This window comes from Chlorocebus sabaeus, chromosome 16, assembly GCF_047675955.1.
Source record: "Chlorocebus sabaeus isolate Y175 chromosome 16, mChlSab1.0.hap1, whole genome shotgun sequence".
Taxonomy (NCBI): Eukaryota; Metazoa; Chordata; class Mammalia; order Primates; family Cercopithecidae; genus Chlorocebus; species Chlorocebus sabaeus.
In genome coordinates this window covers 27,709,393-27,728,966 of record NC_132919.1, presented here as the reverse complement: position 1 = coordinate 27,728,966, position 19,574 = coordinate 27,709,393, and the positions used below count along the sequence as shown (strand labels likewise).

Here is a 19,574-nt window from a genome sequence, read left to right as displayed (position 1 = left end):
TACCTGGTAATTTTGATAAAGTAAATCATTTTACCTATATTTTTATATCATATAAATTATAAACCATCCTGCAATCAAATATCACTATAGGTTTTAATAATAAATAGTTTAGTTATAAAATATTAATGCTTAAATGCTATTTATTATTTAATAAGGATTAGGTATTCCTAAATTTAAAGAAAAAGTAAAATACAAATTCTTGTAAAAATGAATACTTTTTGCATTCATGTGACATCATCCATCCTTTTCTGAACTCAGTTATACATAGGCTATAAAATGGAAACATGATAAAGAATAAATATAATATTTAAAAGGCTAAAATAAATCTATTTTAGTATCTTATAAGGTGATACATTTTACCTAATTGAAATTAAATCACTTTGATAACAGATTATGAAAAAGCATTTCATTTATTCAACATTGAGCAATATATATATTAACAATACTCACCATTCATTAGACTGTAGTGTAGGGGATTCATTTTGGGCTATGTGATATAAGGCACTCATTGCATTCATATTAAATAAAGGAGGCTTCCTTTCCGCTGTAAAAGAAAGGAAACATTCCTGTTAAAATAGGTGCCAGGGTACTCTAGTACTGGGTACATTTTTCTTTTTTTTCTTTTTTAATGATTTTATTTTGAAACAATCTTAAACTTATACAAAAAATTGCAAGTAGAGTTCAAAGAGCTTTTTTTTTTCCTTTTCTTTTTTTTTCTGAGATAGGGTCTCGCTCTGTCACCCAGGCTGGAGTGCAGTGGCACAATCTCAGCTCACTACAGTCTTGACCTCCTATGCTCAAGCAATCCTCCTACCTCAGCCTCCCGAGTAGCTGGGACCACAGGTGTGCACCACCATGCCCAATTATGTTTTGTATTTTCTGTAGAGATGGGGTTTCACCATGTTGCCCAAGATGGTCTTGAACTCTTGAGCTCAAGTAATCCTCCCAACTCAGCCTCCCAAAGTGCTGGGATTACAGGTGTGAGCCACTGCACCCAGCCTCCAAGAACTTTTTCAAGTGAATCAATTGAGAATAAATTGCTGACCTGATGCCTCACCATCCTTAATATATACTTGAGTGTATATTTCCTATAAAGAAGAACATTTTCCTAAATAATCATAATATATCCATTAAATCAGGCCATTTAACAGTGATATAACTATCATCCAATCCCCAAACTACATTCAAGTTTCATTCAAATGTCCCAATAATATCCCGTGTAGCAATAGTGAGCTTTGAGTATTGGCAATCTTCAAGGAATTTGTTCATTTTATCCAAGTTGTCAAATTTATTGACATAAAATTGTTCATATTTCCCCATTACTCTTTTAATACCTGTAAAATCTATAGTGATTATAATCTCTTACTCCTGATATTGGAAATTTGTGTCTTCTCTCTTTTATTTTGTGATTAGTCTGGCTAGAGGTTTAACCATTTTATTGATCTCAGAGTACTAGTTTTTGGTTTCACTGACTTTCTCTATTGTTTTCCAGTTTTCTATTCAACTGATTTCTGCTTTGATCATCACAATCCTCTGCTTATTTTGTGTGCAATTTGCTCCTTGTTTTAGTTTCTTAAGGTAAAAGTTGAAGTCATGACTTTGACAAATTGAAGTATGGTTGCCCTTCTGTATCTGTAGGTTCTGCATCCACAGACTGAACCAACCAACTGAAATATTTCAACCACAGACTGAAAATATCTGGGGAAAAAATAATAAAAATAACAACGAAGACTTTTTAACAATAAAAAAATTAAGAATTTTTATTTATTTATTTATTTTTTGAGACGTGGTTTCACTCTTGTTGCCCAGCCTGGAGTGCAATGGCGCAATCTTGGCTCACCACTACCTCCACCTCCAGGGTTCAAGAGATTCTCTCCTGTCTCAGCCTCCCGAGTAGCTGGGATTACAGGCGTGCGCTGCCATGCCTGGCTAATTTTGTATTTTTAGTAGAGACGGGGTTTCTCCATGTTGGTCAGGCGGGTCTCAAACTCCCAACCTCAGGTGATCCACCCGCCTCGGCCTCCCAAAGTGCTGGGATTACAGGTGTGAGCCATTGCGCCCAGCCAAAAATACAAATTTTTAAGACAGCTACTTACACGGCATTTATATTATATTAGGTATTATAAGTAACCCAGAGATTATTCAAAGTATATGGGAGGATATGCATAGGTTACATGAAAAACTAAGCTATTTTATATGAGACTTAAGCATCTGCACATCTTCTTATCTGAAGGAGTTCTGGAACCAATCCTCTGAAGATACTGAGATATACAGGACTCTTGAATGTACCTCACTTTGAGATTTTCTGACATTTCCTATTATCAGAGTTAGGCTAAACACCTTTGGCAGGAGTATCACAGAGGTAATGCTATAATTTGTATCCTATGAGGTGGCACTTGATTTTGAGAAGTTCTGTTATTGATGGTATTCACTTTGATCACTTGATTAAGGCCCATGTCTGCCAGTCTTCTTCATGATGAAGTTTCTCTTTTCTCCTTTGTAATTAATAAGCATTTTGCAAGATGGTACTCTGAATCTACATAAATATTCTGCTTCTCATGAAACGTTCAACTTTATTCTTTTATTTATTGTATGGAGTCACAGATTTTTATTTTAATAAGTTATATCATTTATTTTGATGTTCAAATTATCTCATATTTGAACAGTAGAAACCTTTTTAAGCTGGCTTTTGTCTTTTGGACATGGTCCCATTATTATTATTTGGTTACTTTCTTGCTTTCTGGTACACTAAGATGTCCTAGCTTCATCTTATGCTTTCCCTAGCCCAGACCCTGGATCAATCATTTCTCCAAGGGGCTGTTGTGCTAGGTGTGCTTACTGCTGCTGGGGTGTCACTGCTCTCAGACACGCTCAATGAACAGAGTTGGGATTATATACATGTACACAATACATTTATACACCTATGTGTACAAATACATGACATATATTAGATATTTATATTTGAAAACAATAAATATTGTAGTACAATATCTCAAATTCCAATCCAACATCATGTTTATTTCTAGCTTTCTCTTTCCTTATTTGTAAAATCCTTCTCTGACAATGAGAGAAACCCTGCTCTCATTATCCTTAACATATCTCTCTCTATATATATATATATATGTGTGTGTGTGTGTGTGTGTGTATATATATATATATATATTTTTTTTTTTTGGAGACGGAATTTCACTCTGTTGCCAGGCTGGAGTGCAGTGGCACAATCTCAGCTCACTGCAACCTGCGCCTCCCAGGTTCAAGCAATTCTCCTGCCTCAGCCTCCTGAGCTGGAACTACAGGCATGGGCCACCATGCCCGGCTAATTTTTGTATTTTTAGTAGAGACAGGGTTTCACCATGTTGACCAGGCTGGTCTTGAACTCCTGACCTCAGGTGATCTGCCAGCCTTCGCCTCCCAAAGTGCTGGGATTACAGGCATGAGCCATCACGACTAGCCCTTAATATATTTTTCTATCTGATAAATTCCTCCCATGTAACCAATATCCCATCTTTGTGATCATCTTCTCTCTCCTTAAGCAGATGCCCTCCTTTCTCTGTTCAAATTCTGAATCCCCATTCCACTTCACCCTACAGTGTGAATAAACCTCTTGGTCACTAAGTCTTTTAAATGGTATACCATCAATATATCAAACCTATATCAAACTAGAACATATCTTTTTAATTTTGTCACTCACTATTAAATTAAAAATCTCTCAATTTTATCAAAGAACATTAAACTTGGCTAAAAATCACAGAAGCGATTCACCGAATTTATGTATTAGACTCTCATAAATTCAAATAACTTTTTTTTTCTTGAGTCAGAGTCTCACTCTGTCACCCAGATCAAAGTGAAGTGGCAAGATCTCAGCTCACTGCAGCCTCTGCCTCTCCGGTTCAAGAGATTCTCCTGCCTCAGTCTCCCAAGTAGCTGGGATTACCGGGATGCACCACCACATCCAGCTAATTTTTGCGGTTTTAGTATAGATGAGGTTTCACCATGTTGGCCAGGCTGGTCTAAAACTCCTGACCTCAAGTGATTTGCCCACCTTGGCCTCCCAAAGTGCTGGGATTACAGGCATAAGCCACTGCACCCGGCCAAATATTTTCTGTCTCAAATTTTTATAAGCTACTACTAAACTTTTTCCTTTTTTTGAGATAAAGGCTTGATCTGTCACACAGGCTGGAGTGCAGTGGCACAATCTTAGCTCACTGCAACCTTGACTTCCTGGGCTCAAGTGATCCTCTCACCTCAGCCCCTCAAGCAGCTGGGACTACAGGCGCATGCCACCATGCCCAACTAATTTTTTTGTATTTTTTTGTAGAGACGGGGTTTCTCCATGTTGCCCAGGCTGGCCTCCAACTCCTGAGCTCAAGTGATCTTTCCACCGTGGCCTCCTAAAGTGCTGCAATTAGAGGCATGAGCCACCACTTAATTTTAAAACAAATTTATTTTAAGTTACAGATACTATTTCTTATTATCTTGTGCATGTTTCTAAACTGTCTCTACCCATAAATTTGAACTGCTTCTGTAAAATTAATACCTCCAAAATTCAAAAGGAAATTAGATGAAACCGAGACAGAAGAACTGAACGGTCTAGAAAGTAAATCTCAGAAACAATGTCCAATAATAAAATTTCCAGAGAAAGAGTTCAAATTATATATACTTATACAGAAGAGTAATCACCAAAGGGTGAGATAAATGGGTTCAAATTTAATATTTTCATTTATTCCTCTCAATGGGAAAAATGACTTTGTGTACTTTTGTTTCCTGTATTATTTTAATTTAATTAATTTGTTTGTTTAGAAAGGGTCTCACTCTGTCACCCAGGCTGAAGTGTAGTAGCATAATTATAGCTCACTGCAGCCTCAAACTCCTGGGCTAAAGGGGATCCTCCCACCTCAGCCTCCCGAGTAGCTGGGACTACAGGTGTGAGGCTACCATGCCTAGCTAATTTGTCTTGTTTTTGGTGGAGATAAGGTATTGTTATACTGTCCAGGCTGGTCTCAAACTCCTGGCTTTAAGCAATCCTTCCGCCTTGGCCTCCCAAAGTGCTAGGATTACAGACGTAAAGTCACTGTACCCAGCTGACAGTAGAACTATGAATAATTTATTTTCTTTTCACTCCTTTTGTATTTCTATAATTTTATACCCCAAACATATTATGTAATTTAAAATGATAAATTACATTTTTACAAAGATTATATAATCATGCAGCTCGAATAACAAGAAACTAAGAATTTTCATCAGATGAACTATAAAGAAACATGTAACCAAACCCACTCATGAAAAATTATGTATTATAAGATTTCTTAGTATTAAGACATAACCAAGTAATTTCAACCTTTGTGACACTAAAGCATGAAAGAGTCATGTCTATCTATTCACAACTATGTTTATCAAGACCAATAATGGTATAGTTGATGTAAATTTTTTCTATTACCTATACTGTAAGAAAATAGTTTGTTTTAATTTGCTATCCTTAACTCTTCCAACATAGAAAAGCATATTATAATAAGTATGTGTCCCAAGACTGAATCTGATTTGCATTGAGAATCATACCTCACCGTCTGTAAACCCAGCACTTTGGGAGGCTGAGGTGGGTGGATCACCTGAGGTGAGGAGTTGGAGACCAGCCTGGCCAACATGGTGAAAACCCATCTCTACTAAAAATAAAAAAATAGCTGGGCTTGGTGGCAGACACCTGTAATCCCAGCTACTCAGGAGGCTGAGGCAGGAGAATCCCTTGAACCCGGGAGGTGGAGGTTACAGTGAGCCAAGATTGTGCCACTGCACTCCAGCCTGGACAACAAAGCGAGACTCTATCTCCCTGCCCCCAAAAAAAGAAAGAAAGGGAAAAAAAAAGAAAATCATACCTCTAGAACTGTGTTATCTAACAGGGTAGCTAACTGGCCACATGTGACTATTTAAATGCAAATGTACTTAAACAAAATTTTAGAAAATTCACTCCCTTAGCTGAAAAGCCATACATACAGAACACTTCCTTCATCGCAAAAAGTTTTCCTAGCCTGTGCTACTTTAGACCTCTCACCTATCACCATAATCAGGCTTAAAATATAGTTCCTGACTTAGCACTTCAAAACATTCAAAACATTTGTAAGTAAAATGCTTAACGTTATTATGAAAGATTATAAAAGTGAAGATACCAAATGAATGCCTAAAATTCTAAGAAATTATTTCAAATATTTCACCCATGTAAAATTATTTAAAGGTAGTCACATCTAAAGTTGCTTTATTTTAAGTATAAAAACTTCTATTGTGAAGGAACTCTGTTTTATGAAGTAGAATAAAAAGCTAGAAATAAGAAGCCATTTCACGGAAACTACAAAATTTAGGTAGATTTTGTTCTAAGCAGAACAATGAGCCAACAAATGCCTTCTAATCAAATAAATCTTAAAATATACCAATGAAATCTAACAGGTCCATTAATGCAATTTCACTATCACTGAGGGGCACATGTATGCATGAGCCAGCATTAAGAAAGTAAAAGGATCCCATGGGCAAAGAGTACATTAACCAGCTTCTCTACATGTGTATCCAGGATTCTTAAGAAATTAATTAGGATCTACAGGTAGGAAAAAGAATCATACGTAAAAGAATAGAGATTAGAGTTTAGGACACTTAAAGGTACTTTCAAATGGAAGAAATAGTTTTGCAAACTTCAAATTAAGATAAAGAAATCACAAGTATGACATTATGGTCATCTCCAAATCTCTGTTTGTTGATGCTGTTAAACTATAAAACAAAGAGCAGGATGTGGAGCTTGAAGGGAGTAGTTAACATAGGAATTCCAACAAAAGTGAAAATACTTAAAGATTATGTTTTAGGAAAAAAAAACTGGACTGCAAGGTAGTCTGGTTGTAATAGAAATCATAACTTTAATCTACTGTGTAATAACAAGCAAGATTTTACCTTCATTTTACCTCATTTTCCCTATACTTGTTTTCGAAAACTGACAAACGTGAGTAGATAATGATTAATCAAAATTACCAATAGATTTTACTTTTAATGTATTATTTTCCATCCTCAGTCACTCCTTTCAGAATGGCTTAGATGAGCGCTGTGGCTCATGCTTGAAATCCCCCCACTGTGGGAGGCTGAGGCAGGAGGATAGCTTGAGCCCAGGAGTTTGAGACCAGCCTGGACAACATGGCGAAACCCTGTCTCTGCTAAAAATACAAAAATTAGCCTGGTGTGGTGGTGTGCGCCTGCAGTCCCAGCTATGTGGGAGGCTGAGGTGGGAGGACTGCTTGATCCCAGGAAGCAGAGGTTAGAGTGAGCTGATACTGCACCACTGTACTCCAGCCTGGGTGACAGAGCAAGACCATGTCTCAAAAATAAATAAGTAAATAAATAAACAAATAAATAAGTAAAATTTAATGCAATGCTCTAAAAGAAGATAAAAAGGAAAAGGAAAAGACTATTGGGCTGGTAGACCTCCACTGGGAAATCCAGAGCAAGAAGACGGCCAGCATCTTCAATTGCAGTGACAGTTTATTGGCTCACGTAAGTTATGACGGTCCACTGTTTTTAGCACGTTCCATTTATGAGCAACTGAACAAAATGTGTGCTTAAAATCAAACTGCTACAGGAAATTGAATCCAATCTCTCTCCCTCACTGCAAGACCCTGCTACAGTGATCCATGTACCTATCATCATGGCCCCTGTTGAATGAAGTCGGACTTACCATCTTATAAATCATATATATATATCAAACTGTTACAAAATGGTATGTAGGTATGACAGTCTGACATCTAATTTCATTCCTAATTCAAAGTAAAAAAAAAAAAAAAAAAAAAAACAGTAGTAACTACCCCAGCTAGTTATGAATGCTTTACAGATCTTCTACAGCTGGTAAATCCGGTAATCATAAACATATTCTAGGTGTTTAACAAATACTCATTAATGTTAGATATAGATTCCTCAAACATAATTAAAACCACAGTGGAAAATTATTTTAGATATAATGGAACAGAGCAAATATAATATAGCTAACCCTAATATAAATAAAAATTACCAAATAACCAAAGTGAAAACCTTACTAAATATATTGCTCCCCTTATAAAGTTACATTTAAGATAAAAATCTACAATTTTTATAGATCAGTATAGAAATTGATGTAAAACATTGATCAAACCTTAATCCATAGTAATGAAGAACAATGCTTACCTAGTTCAATACATGTTATTCCAAGAGACCACACATCTACTTTGCCATCATACTGTCCTTCATCCATGGCTAAAATTACTTCTGGGGCCATCCTAGAACAAAATGTTCATTTAAATTAAAGATTTTTTTAAAAAGTATACTATTCTTTGAGAATGTAAGTCATCTACCTGGAGATCACTGGTTTGAATTCTAGCCAATATATCTGGACATAAGAATTTTTATAATGGGAACTAAGTGCATTACAGGTTGTAAGGTAAATATTTAGCAATGCATATACAGTGTGAGATTTATTCTCACTATCCCATCATTATCATGTAACAGCTACCCCAAAAAAAAGAAGCTCCCAAGGCACAATTATATTCTGCATCTGCTCCAGTTTGCAGATTATAATACTTCATATCCTTTAGGCCAGTGGTTCTCAAATATTTTGGTCTCAGGATCCCATTACAAAAGTCTAATTTTTGGCCAGGCGCAGTGGTTCACACCTGTAATCCCAGGACTTTGGGAGGCTGAGGCAGGCGGATCACGAGGTCAGGAGTTTGAGAAGCCTGAGCAACATGGTGAAACCCCATCTCTACCAAAAATACAAAAATTAGCCGGCCATGGTGGCTGGCACCTGTAATCCCAGCTACTCAGGAGGCTGAGGCAGGAGAATCGCTTGAACCCAAGAGGCGGAGGTTGCAGTAAGCCAAGATCACGCCACTGCACTCCAGTCTGCCTGGGCGAGAGAGTGAGACTCCGTCTCAAAAAAAAAAAAAAAAAAAAAAGTCTATTTTTGCTTAAAAGATCAAATTTTACTATTGGCAACAAGTATTGTCAGTTGTTTTCCTTGAAGTTATAAGCTCATGTCGTTTATTAAAGAAAATTATCTGCCACAATAACCAAGACTGAATAATCATAGTTTGTGTCTTTCTTTCAAATAAAAACGGTGTTCCATGATAAAAGTGGCTAGGGCAGCTTACAACTCAATCACACAATTATCAATCTTATGGGTATCTTATTTGTAAATGAAGCACTAATTCATGTCTTCAATTAGTGTCCTATATTCTTTTTTTAAAATTTTAATCTTTTTTTTTTTTTTTTTTTTTTTTTTTTTTGGGAGACAGGGTCTCACTCTGTCGCCCAGGCTGGAGTACAATGGCACAATCTCGGCTCACTGCAACCTCTGCCTCCTGGGTTCAAGTGATTCTCCCACTTCAGCCTGTCAAGTAGCTGGGACTACAGGCGTGCATCACCACGCCCAGCTAATTTTTGTATTTTTTGGTAGAGACAGGGTTTCACCATGTTGGCCAGGCTGGTCTCAAACTCCTGACCTTAAGCAATCTGTCTGCCTCGGCCTCCCAAAGTGCTGGGATTACAGGTGTGAGCCATTGCATCTGGCCGAGTTTAACATTCCTGACAGTACTTTACTTTCCACTTCATTTGTATTTCATGTTAAACACAGATAGACACTTAAAACGGCTGCTGACTGCTTTAACTATTCTTACCAATATGGCGTTCCCACAAAGGAATTGGCAGGTGATGCCATGGAAGCAGATCCAAAGTCAGCAAGTTTCACTTGGCCTGGTTCTGTCAGAAGGATATTTCCTGCTTTGATATCTCTAGGTTTAGGAAATACAGAAAACTACTTAACTTTCCCTCATTAGATTATGTTTAAAACAAAAAAAATAAAACAAGAATTCATAAGATAGAGAAGGAGAAATAATAATTAAGTGCTGGGGTAATCACACAATTGGGATAATGAGAATTAATATTCAAATTAGAAAACAAAAAACTACAGAATTCAAATAAACATATAGTAATACTTTTCTAAAAGAGAAGACAAATAGCAAAAAAAAAAAAAGAAAATTAGTTTACTGGAGCACACAGTTTATATTTTAGTTTCTGTTTATTGGTAGAAACAATGGTTTTTAAAAATACATTGTAATTAGCAAACAATCTCTTTATCATACATAAGATTTCTGAGTATCCATACTTAACGTAAAAACAAAAAAGAAAACATAAAGAACTTTATTCTCCAAACTTTTTGAAAAAGACTTATTCAAAATAAGTAAATACATAAAGATGTATTTGTATCATTTACAAACTTTAGCATAGTTTTCCTAAATATAAAATAAAAACTGAAATATATGGATAGTGTAGTATCAATGATCCCAAATTTACTTTTCTGAAATAGCAACGGTCTATTAAACTAAGAAAACAGGTATTTATATAATAAGACTGTCTGTCTAACTAGCATTAAATATATACTTAATCATTCAAAAATTAAAATAGAAATTAAAGTGCTGAATTTCCAAGCCCTTAATTCTTACTATATATTTTAGAGCATAACACGAAATGAATCTATTTTTCTTACATTTGATTTTTTTAAAATGGAGAGGTATCTTAAATTTGAGAAAAACTTAGGTTGAAATTCCAACTATGGCACTCACTTATGCTTGTGGGTATCTCTCAGATCTTATCCTGATGTTAAAAAATGATAACCCATTAACTCACAATGACTCTATTATATAGTTTAATATGTACTGCCTGGTTCATATATGTATAAGAAAATACTAACTTTCTTCTACAACAGCTAGAACCAATACCAGTGCCAAAAATTTATTATAAAATGTTTTAACTTCAAAGTTATTATCCATAATCAAGGATTATCAAGGACCACAGCTCAAAAGCACAAAGAGTCTTAAGCAGCTTCTGTTTTTTTTTTTTTTGTGAGACAGAGTTTCACTGTCACCCAAGCTGGGGTGCAGTGGCACAGTCTCAGCTCACTGCAACTTCCACCTTCCGGGCTCAAGCGATTCTCCTCCCTCAGCCTCACAAGTAGCTGGGATTACAGATGCCCACAACAAAGCCCAGCTAATTTTCATATTTTCAGTGGAGACAAAGTTTCACCATATTGGCCAGGCTGGTCTCGGAACTCTTGACCTCAAGTGATCCACCCGCCTAGGCCTCTCAAAGTGCTGGGATTACAGGTGTGAGCCACCTTGCCTGGCCTTAAGCAACTTTTATTCGTCCATGTCATGGAATCAATGGAATAAATCTGTCATTATCAGTTACCAAGAAGACAAAAGATCTAGATTTAGTTCTAGCTCTAATCTACTCAGCTTTGCAACCCTTAGGAAATTACAGTCACAAATTGAGACATCAGTGATTTTACCTGTAAAATGAGAAAAATTTTATGATTCTCTAATGCCCAATCCAGTTGCAAATTAAATGATTCTACATCTAAGTTTCTACCACTAATCTAAAAAGTATACATACTTTTACAATGTCAAACAGCACATACAGGCAAAGATAAAAATTATCCTAGAGAGCCAGGCGCGGTGGCTCTCGCCTGTAATCCCAGCACTTTGGGAGGCCAAGGCGGGTGGATCACGAGGTCAGGAGATCGAGACCATCCTGGCTAACACGGTGAAACCCCATTTCTACTAAAAATACAAAAGTTAGCCAGGCGTGGGGGCAGGAGCCTGTAGTCCCAGCTACTGGGGAGGCTGAGGCAGGAGAATAGTGTGAACCCGGGAGGCGGAGGTTGCAGTGAGCCGAGATCATGCCATTGCACTCCAGACTGGGCGACAGACCGAGACTCCGTCTCAAAAAAAAAAAAAAAAAAAAAAAAAAAAAAAAAAAAATCCTAGAGAGATCAAGTATACCACTATGTTCATTTTAGGATATGAAAAGTCTAAAAAAATATGAGTTTATATTATTTTATTTGGCTTTAACCAATAAAAACTTTAGGGTTAATAAATTCTAAAGTTGGTAATATGCAACAAGCCATTTACTTATCAATATATGATAATTTCCAAAGCACTTACCTATGAATCATAGTATGAGAATGTAAGTAGGCTAATCCCTGGAGAGCACCATGTGTAATTGCTGCTATTTCCACTTCTTGTAATGGCTTTTTGTGAACTTAAAATTTATTTGAAAATAATTAATACAGAGAACATTTTTGTTAAAAAAATACATATCTAATACATGGGGCAATTTTAAAAAACTGATACTTAGCAAGAAGAGATTTATTTTCCAAGATGATAAAGATTATTAAACTTTGTAACTTGTATGCAATTGTGCCAGTTGTTAAAGCACAGTTCATAGCCAATTCTTCTCTTAGCTAATGATATTAAATAATTATTTGGTGATGTAAAAACAATAGCAGCAGAGTTCTCTCTCTTTATTCTCACTTATCTTTATTTTGAACAGGAGGAGCAGGATAACAGAGAATTCAGAAAAACACTTGTAAAGTCACAATGAGAGAAAACATGACTATTTTAAGCTACTGTATAACATGTAATATTTAATAAGGACAGCATATACCATGCTGAGAATTTGAAGACTAAGAGTTCTGCTCTTTCTGGAAAGTTTTACATTATTTGGTATTAATATCATTTAAATAATGCTAACTAAATTATCATTTTATTCTGTGAATACTTTTTAAAAAATAATCAAAGGAAACTTACCTTCTAGTAAATCTGAAGCAGATCCTAAACAATATTCCATTACAAGCTACATGGAAAAATTATAAAACCATTAAAATATATTATTATAAAGATTCTATTTAAGATAAAATAAGTTCACCCAGTAGATCAAGAAGATAGTTTGAAGTAAAATTCTAGTCATCATTTACCTTAAAAAAATAGTTATATAGATATTTCTCAGAAAAATATATTTTTAAAATTTTTTAATAAAAAATACTCACGTATTCAGTGATTTGTTAAATGCAGTCAAGCCAATGATACATTAATCTTTTAATAATGCCAACATATAATAACTTCTATAAGCTGTGCATTTCATATATAATTACTAATTAAAATTATGAAGAAATACACATATTCCATTACTACAAATCTATAGTAACAATACTGATCATTGTTAGAAGACAGAAAACTGTGTTCTCTAGAATTATACGTATAGTCAGCCCTTCACATCTGTGGGTTCTAGATTTGTAGATTCAACCAACTATGTATCAAAAATAATTGAAAAAATAAAAAAATTGGCCAAGTGTGGTGGCTCACGCCTATAATCCCAGCACTTTGGGAGGCCGAGGTGGGCGGATCACCAGGTCAGGAGATCAAGACCACCTTGGCTCACATGGTGAAACCCCGTTTCTACTAAAAATATAAAAAATTAGTTGGGCATGGTGGCGGGTGCCTGCAGTCCCAGCTACTCAGGAGGCTGAGGCAGGAGAGTGGCGTGAGCCTGGGAGGCGGAGCTTGCAGTGAGCCGAGACTGCACCACTGCACTTCAGCCTGGGCGACACAGAGACTCTGTCTCAAAAATAAATAAATAAAATTTAAAAAAATTACAATATAACAACAAAAATAAAACAAAAAGCCAATACAACATAACAACTATTTACATGGCATTCACATTGTGGTATTATAACTAATCTACAGATGATTGAAAAAATTAATAGGTGGATGTGCACAGGTTATGTGCAGATACTCCATTTTACAGAAGGGATTTGGTATCCTGGGGGTGGGTGTCCTGGAACCAAATTCCCCACAGATACTGAGGAAAAACTATATACAAAGCTTAGGTCACAGCTGTTTCTTTGAAAGCAAACACAGAGCACTTCCTATGTGCCAGGTATTTTTTATATAGTAACCAATTTAATCCTCAGAATGACCTTATGAGGTAGGTCCTATTAGTATCCTTATTTTATGGATGGAGAACCCTGAGAGGCAGAGAGGTTAACCGTCTAATATTACTGCTTTTTCTTTAATCATAGCCTCAATTTTACAAGTCATCACTACTACCACCAAAACAAACTGGATAAAAATGCACCAAACACTACAAATCTAAATCTACAGTAAGTATACTAAAATGATACTTAGCTGTGGCTTACTAATTATTCAAAATAAGGGGCCATTCCTGGTAACAAAAGGACAAAATTAATTTCTACTTCTTATAATAAAGGGCAACAATTCTCTATCTTTAGTATTATATTATTCGGCCAAGGAGTCATGATCAGTTCTAACTTCACCAGGATTCACCCAAATTTCACCAAGATCTTTCTGGTTAAATGCATTAAAGTATATTTATGTCAAGAAAATATATGCTAACTTTCAATCTCAAGTAACATGATTGTTTTCACAATGTTTGAATGGTACTACTAAAACTGTCAGAGGACATTTTATTATACACAAAAAGGTCAACAGAATTCTGAAAAATCTCTGCAGCAAGACTTGCAAAAATTCTATCATCTCTTATTGCCTACAAGTTCTAGGAAATATTGTTTGTTTTCTTTCAGTATGAACTAACATTTCAGGTGATTTTGCATGTGTTTACACAACCCATATGAGACATTCTGAATTAATTCATTATAAACCAAAATCAGCTAAAATTGCAACAAGGGGAAAGCAAATACCAACCCATGCTGTGTGTTCACGTAGATAACAGCCTTTGTATTCTATACTGTTGGGATGTTTTATTCTTTGTAGAAACTTGACTTCCTTAATAATATCCTGCCATTTCTGTGGGGAGAAAAAAGGTAAAGAATTATGAACAGGGCTTTTCCTCAGAAAGTTGTATGAGAATAAAAGTAATTACTAAATTGAGAAGGGTTAACAAGAACATGCAAGTTTGCTTGGTTTTACTTACTTACTGGGAGGGTCTCGCTCTTTCACCCAGGCTGGAGTGCAGTGGCACGATCTCAGCTCACTGCAACCTCCATCTCATGGGCTCAAATGATCCTCCCCCCTCAACATCCCAAGTATTTGGGTCTACAGGCACACACCACCATGCTCATCTAATTTTTCTATTTTTTGTAGAGATGGGGTTTCACTATATTGCTCAGACTGGTCTCAAACTCCTGACCTCAAGTGATTCACTTGTCTTGGCCTCTCAAAATGTGATAATTTTTAGATAAAATGTCAAAATTAAAAAGTTTAAATAAATTATATTCAGCCAGGCACGCTGGCTCACACCTGTAATCGCAGCACCTTGGGAGGCTGAGGCTGGCGGATCACGAGGTCAGGAGATCGAGACTATCCTGGCCAATATGGTGAAACCCTGTCTCTACTAAAAGTACAAAAATTAGCTGGGCATGGTGGCACGCGCCTATAGTCCCAGCTACTCGGCAGGCTGGGCAGGAGAATTGCTTGAACCCAGGAGGTGGCGGCTGCACTGAGCTGAGATCGAGCCACTGCACTCCAGTCTGGTGACAGAGCGAGACTCCACCTCAAAAATAAAATATAAATAATATTCATATACAGGCCTATCTCAATTTACGGCGCTTCGCTTTATTATACTTCACAGATATTACTTTTTTTTTTAAACAAATTGAAGGGTTGTAGCAATCCTGTGTCAAAGCAAGTCCACCAGCACCATTTTTCCAATAGCATGTGCTCACTTGATGCCTTTATGTCACCTTTTGGTAACTCACAATATTTCAAACTTTTTCATCATTATTATTATATCTGTTATGGTGATCTGTGATCAGTAATTGTTGATGTTACTATTGTAATCATTTTGGGGAGCCATGAACTGTGCCCATATAAGATGGTGAATTTAATCAATAAATGTATTCTGACAGCTCCACCAGCCAGTCTTTACCCTGTCTGTCTCCCTTTCCTTGGGCCTCCTTATTCTCTGAGACACAATAAAGTTGAAATTAGGCCATTAATAACCCCACAGTGACCCCTAAGTGTTCAAGTGAACGGAATACTCACACATCTGTCACTTTAATTCAAAAGTTACAAGTGATTAAGCTTAGTGAGAAAAGCATGTCAAAAGCTGAGACAGCCTTTGAAGCTAGGCCTTTTGCGCCAAATAGTTAGCCAAGTTGTAAATGCAAAGAAAAAGTTATCGAAGACAATTTAAAGTGCTACTCCAGTAAATATATGAATGATAAGAAGGCAAAACAAATTTATTGTTGATATGAAGAAAGCTTCAATGGCCCGGATAGAAAATCAAATCAGCCACAACATTCCTGTAAAACAAAGTCTAATCTAGAGGATGGCCCTAACTCTCTTTAACTCTACAAAGGCTGAGAGAGGTGAGGAAGCTGAAGAAGAAAAGTTGGAAACTAACAGAGGTTGCTTCATCAGGTGTAAGGAAAGAAATCAACTCCGTAAAATAAAAGTGCAAGGTAGGCTGGCATGGTGGCTCACTCCTATAATCAATCTCAGCACTTTGGGAGGCCAAGGCGGACAGATCACTTGAGGTCAGGAGTTCAAGACCAGCCTGGCCAACATGGTGAAACTCCATCTCCACTAAACATACAAAAATTAGCTGAGTGTGTTGGTGCGTGCCTGTAGTCCTAGTTACTAGGGAGGAAAGGCAAAGGAAGCAGAATTGTTTGAACCCAGAAGGTGGAGGCTGCAGTAAGCCAAGATAGTGCCACCGCACTCTAGCGTGGGTGACAGAGAGAGACTGTCTCAAAAAAAAAAAAAAAAAAAAAGAAAAGAAAAGTGCAAGGTGAAGCAGTAAGTACTGATGTAGAAGCTACATGCAAGTTATCCAGAAGATCTAGCCAATGTGTCATTGAGGAAGGTAGCTACATTACACAACAGATTTTCTTTCTTTTTTTTTGAGAGTCTTACTGTCACCCACACTGGAGTGCAGTGGCATGATCTTGGCTCACTGCAACTTGTGCCTCCTGGGTTCAAGCATTCCTTCTGCCTCAGCCTCCCTAGTAGCTGGGACTACAGGCATGTGGACTACCATACCTGGCTAATTTTTCTATTTTCAGTAGAAACGGGGTTTCACCATGTTGGCCAAGCTGGTCTCGAACTCCTGGCCTCAAGTGATCCACCTACTTCGGCCTCCCAAAGTGCTGGGATTACAGGTGTGAGCCACCAAGCCCGGGCAAGAGATCTTCAGTGTAGACAAAATAGCCTTATATTGGAAGAAGATACTATCTAGGGCTTTCATGGCTACAGAGCAACTATGAAATGCCTGGTTTCAAAATTTCAAAGGACAGGCTGACTCTCTTGTTAGGGGCTAACGCAGCTTGTGATTTTAAGCTGAAGTCAATGCACATTATTACTATTCCAAAAATTCTACTCTGCTTGTGCTTGTTCAATGAAACAACAAAGCCTTTAGATGACAGTACTTTTGTTTAAGCATGGTTTAGTGAATATTTTAAGGCCACTGTTGAGATTTACTGCTCAGAAAGATTCCTTTCAAAATATTACTGGTCTTTGCCAGTGCACCTAGCTACCCAATAACTCTGATAGAGACATAAAAGAAGATTTATGTTGTTTTCATTCCCGTGAATACACCACCCATTCTGTAGCCCACGGATCAAGGAATAATTTCGAGTTCCAAGCCTTATTATTTAAGAAAGGCTGGCTGGGCACGGTGGCTCACTCCTGTAATCCCAGCACTTTGGGAGGCCGAGGCAGGCAGATCACCTGAGGTCAGGAGTTCAGGACAAGCCTGACCGACATGGAGAAACCCAGTCTCTACTAAAAAAATACAAAATGAGCCGGGCGCGGTGGTACATGACTGTAATCCCAGCTACTTGGGAGGCTGAGGCAGGAGAATCGCTTGAATCCAGGGGGCGGAGGTTGTGGTGAGCCGAGACCATGCCATTGGGCAACGAGAGCGAAACTCCATCTCAAAAAAAAAAAAAAAAAAAAAAAAACAGAAAAGAAAAGAAAGGCTGTAGCAGCCGGGCATGGTGGTTCACACCTGTAATCCCAACACTTTGGGAGGCCAAGGGAAGTGGATCACCTGAGGTCAGGAGTTCGAGACCAGCCTAGCCAACACAGCAAAACCCTCTCTACTAATAATACAAAAATCAGTCAGGCATGGGGACGCAGGCCTATAATCTCAGTTACTTGAGAGGCTGAGGCAGGAAAATCGCTTGAACCCGGAGGCGGAGATTGCAGTGAGCTGAGATCATGCCATTGCACTCCATCCTGGGCGACAAGAGTGAACTCCATTTCAAAACAAAAAAACAAACAAACAAACAAAAAGGCTATAGCTGCCGTAGACAGCAATTTGTCTGATGGACAGTGGCAAAGTAAACCGAGTACCTTCTGGAAATAATTCATTATAGATGCCATTAAGAACATTTCCGACTGATGGGAGTGCAAATTAGCAACATTATCAGGAGTCTGGAATAAGTGCATTCCAACCCTCATGAATGACTTTGAGGGGTTCAAGATTTCAGTGGAGGAAGTAATTGCAGATGTGGTGGAAACAGCAGGAAAACTGGAATTGCACATGCAGCCTGAAGATGTGACTAAACTCCTGCAATTTCATGATAAAACTTGAGTGGATGAGAAACTGCTTGTAATAGATGGGCAAAGAAAGTAATTTCTGAATATTACATAAACTTAGTTGATAAAGCAGTAATAGAGTTACGGAGGATTGACTCCAATTTTGAAAGTTTTATTGTGGTAAAATGCTGTCAAACATCACTGCATTCTACAGAGAAATCTTTTGTGAAAGAGAAAACTGATGGGGCAAACTTCACTGTTATCAGATTTTAAGAAATTGCCACAACCACCTTAACCTTCAGCAACCACTACCCTGATCAGTCAGAAGCCATCAACATAGAAGATCCTCGAGCAGCAAAAATACTATGACATGCTGAAGGCTCAAATGATCATTAGCATCTTTTTAGAAATAAAATATTTTAGGCCGGGTGTGGTGGCAGGCACCTGTAGTCCCAGCTACTCAGGAAGCTGAGGCAGGAGAATCACTTGAACCCGGGAGGCGGAGGTTGCAGTGAGCTGAGACTGCACCACTGCACTCCAGCCTGGTGACAGAGTGAGACTCCATCTCAAAAAAAAAGAAAGAAAATATTTTAAAATTAAGGTATGTACATTGTCTTTTTTAGACAAAATGTTACTGCACACTTAATGGACTACAGTATAGCATGGAGAGAGATATATATATATATATATATTTAGATGGAGTCTCATGTTGCTGTCCAGACTGGAGTGCAGTGGCACAATCTTGACTGACTACAGCCTTCGCCTCCCGGCTTCAAGTGATTCTCGTGCCTCTGCCTCCTGGGTTCAAGTGATTCTCCTGCCTCAGCCTCCCAAGTACCTTGGAATTACAGGTACATGCAACCACACCTGACAGGATTTTCCACCATGTTGGTCAGGCTGGTCTTAAACTCCTGACCTCAAGTGATCCGCCTGCCTTGGCCTTCCAAAGTGCTGGGATTACAGGCATGAGCTACTGCACCAGGCCTAGACACAATTTTCATATGCACTAGGCACCAAAAAGTTCATGTGACTTGCTTTATGATATTTGCTTTATCGTAGTGGTTGAGAACAAAACCCACAATATCTCCAAGGCATGCTTAGAGTTTACAACTCAATTACATAATTTACAAAATTATTTCACTAAAGGTAGGTAAGACAAATTTGAGTTTGATAAAATTTATCATTAATGACTCTTATTAAAATTTTACAACCATACACCAA

General features: G+C 37.4%; 1 protein-coding gene across 2 annotated transcripts in view; it reads right to left on the bottom strand.

Annotated features, from left to right (window-relative positions):
* Nucleotides 1-19,574, bottom strand: part of TAOK1 (TAO kinase 1) — a 169,684-nt gene that overhangs the window by 57,998 nt on the left and 92,112 nt on the right. The window contains exons 5-10 of one of the 2 annotated variants that reach the window (XM_073004795.1): nucleotides 14,556-14,657; nucleotides 12,642-12,687; nucleotides 11,997-12,093; nucleotides 9,672-9,785; nucleotides 8,185-8,276; nucleotides 451-544 (exon numbers count right to left, since the gene is read on the bottom strand). In XM_073004795.1, the coding sequence (XP_072860896.1) occupies nucleotides 451-544; nucleotides 8,185-8,276; nucleotides 9,672-9,785; nucleotides 11,997-12,093; nucleotides 12,642-12,687; nucleotides 14,556-14,657 (545 nt within the window). Of the gene's footprint in view, nucleotides 1-450; nucleotides 545-8,184; nucleotides 8,277-9,671; nucleotides 9,786-11,996; nucleotides 12,094-12,641; nucleotides 12,688-14,555; nucleotides 14,658-19,574 lie in introns of those variants that run through there. The other variant, XM_073004796.1, reaches the window with a different exon arrangement.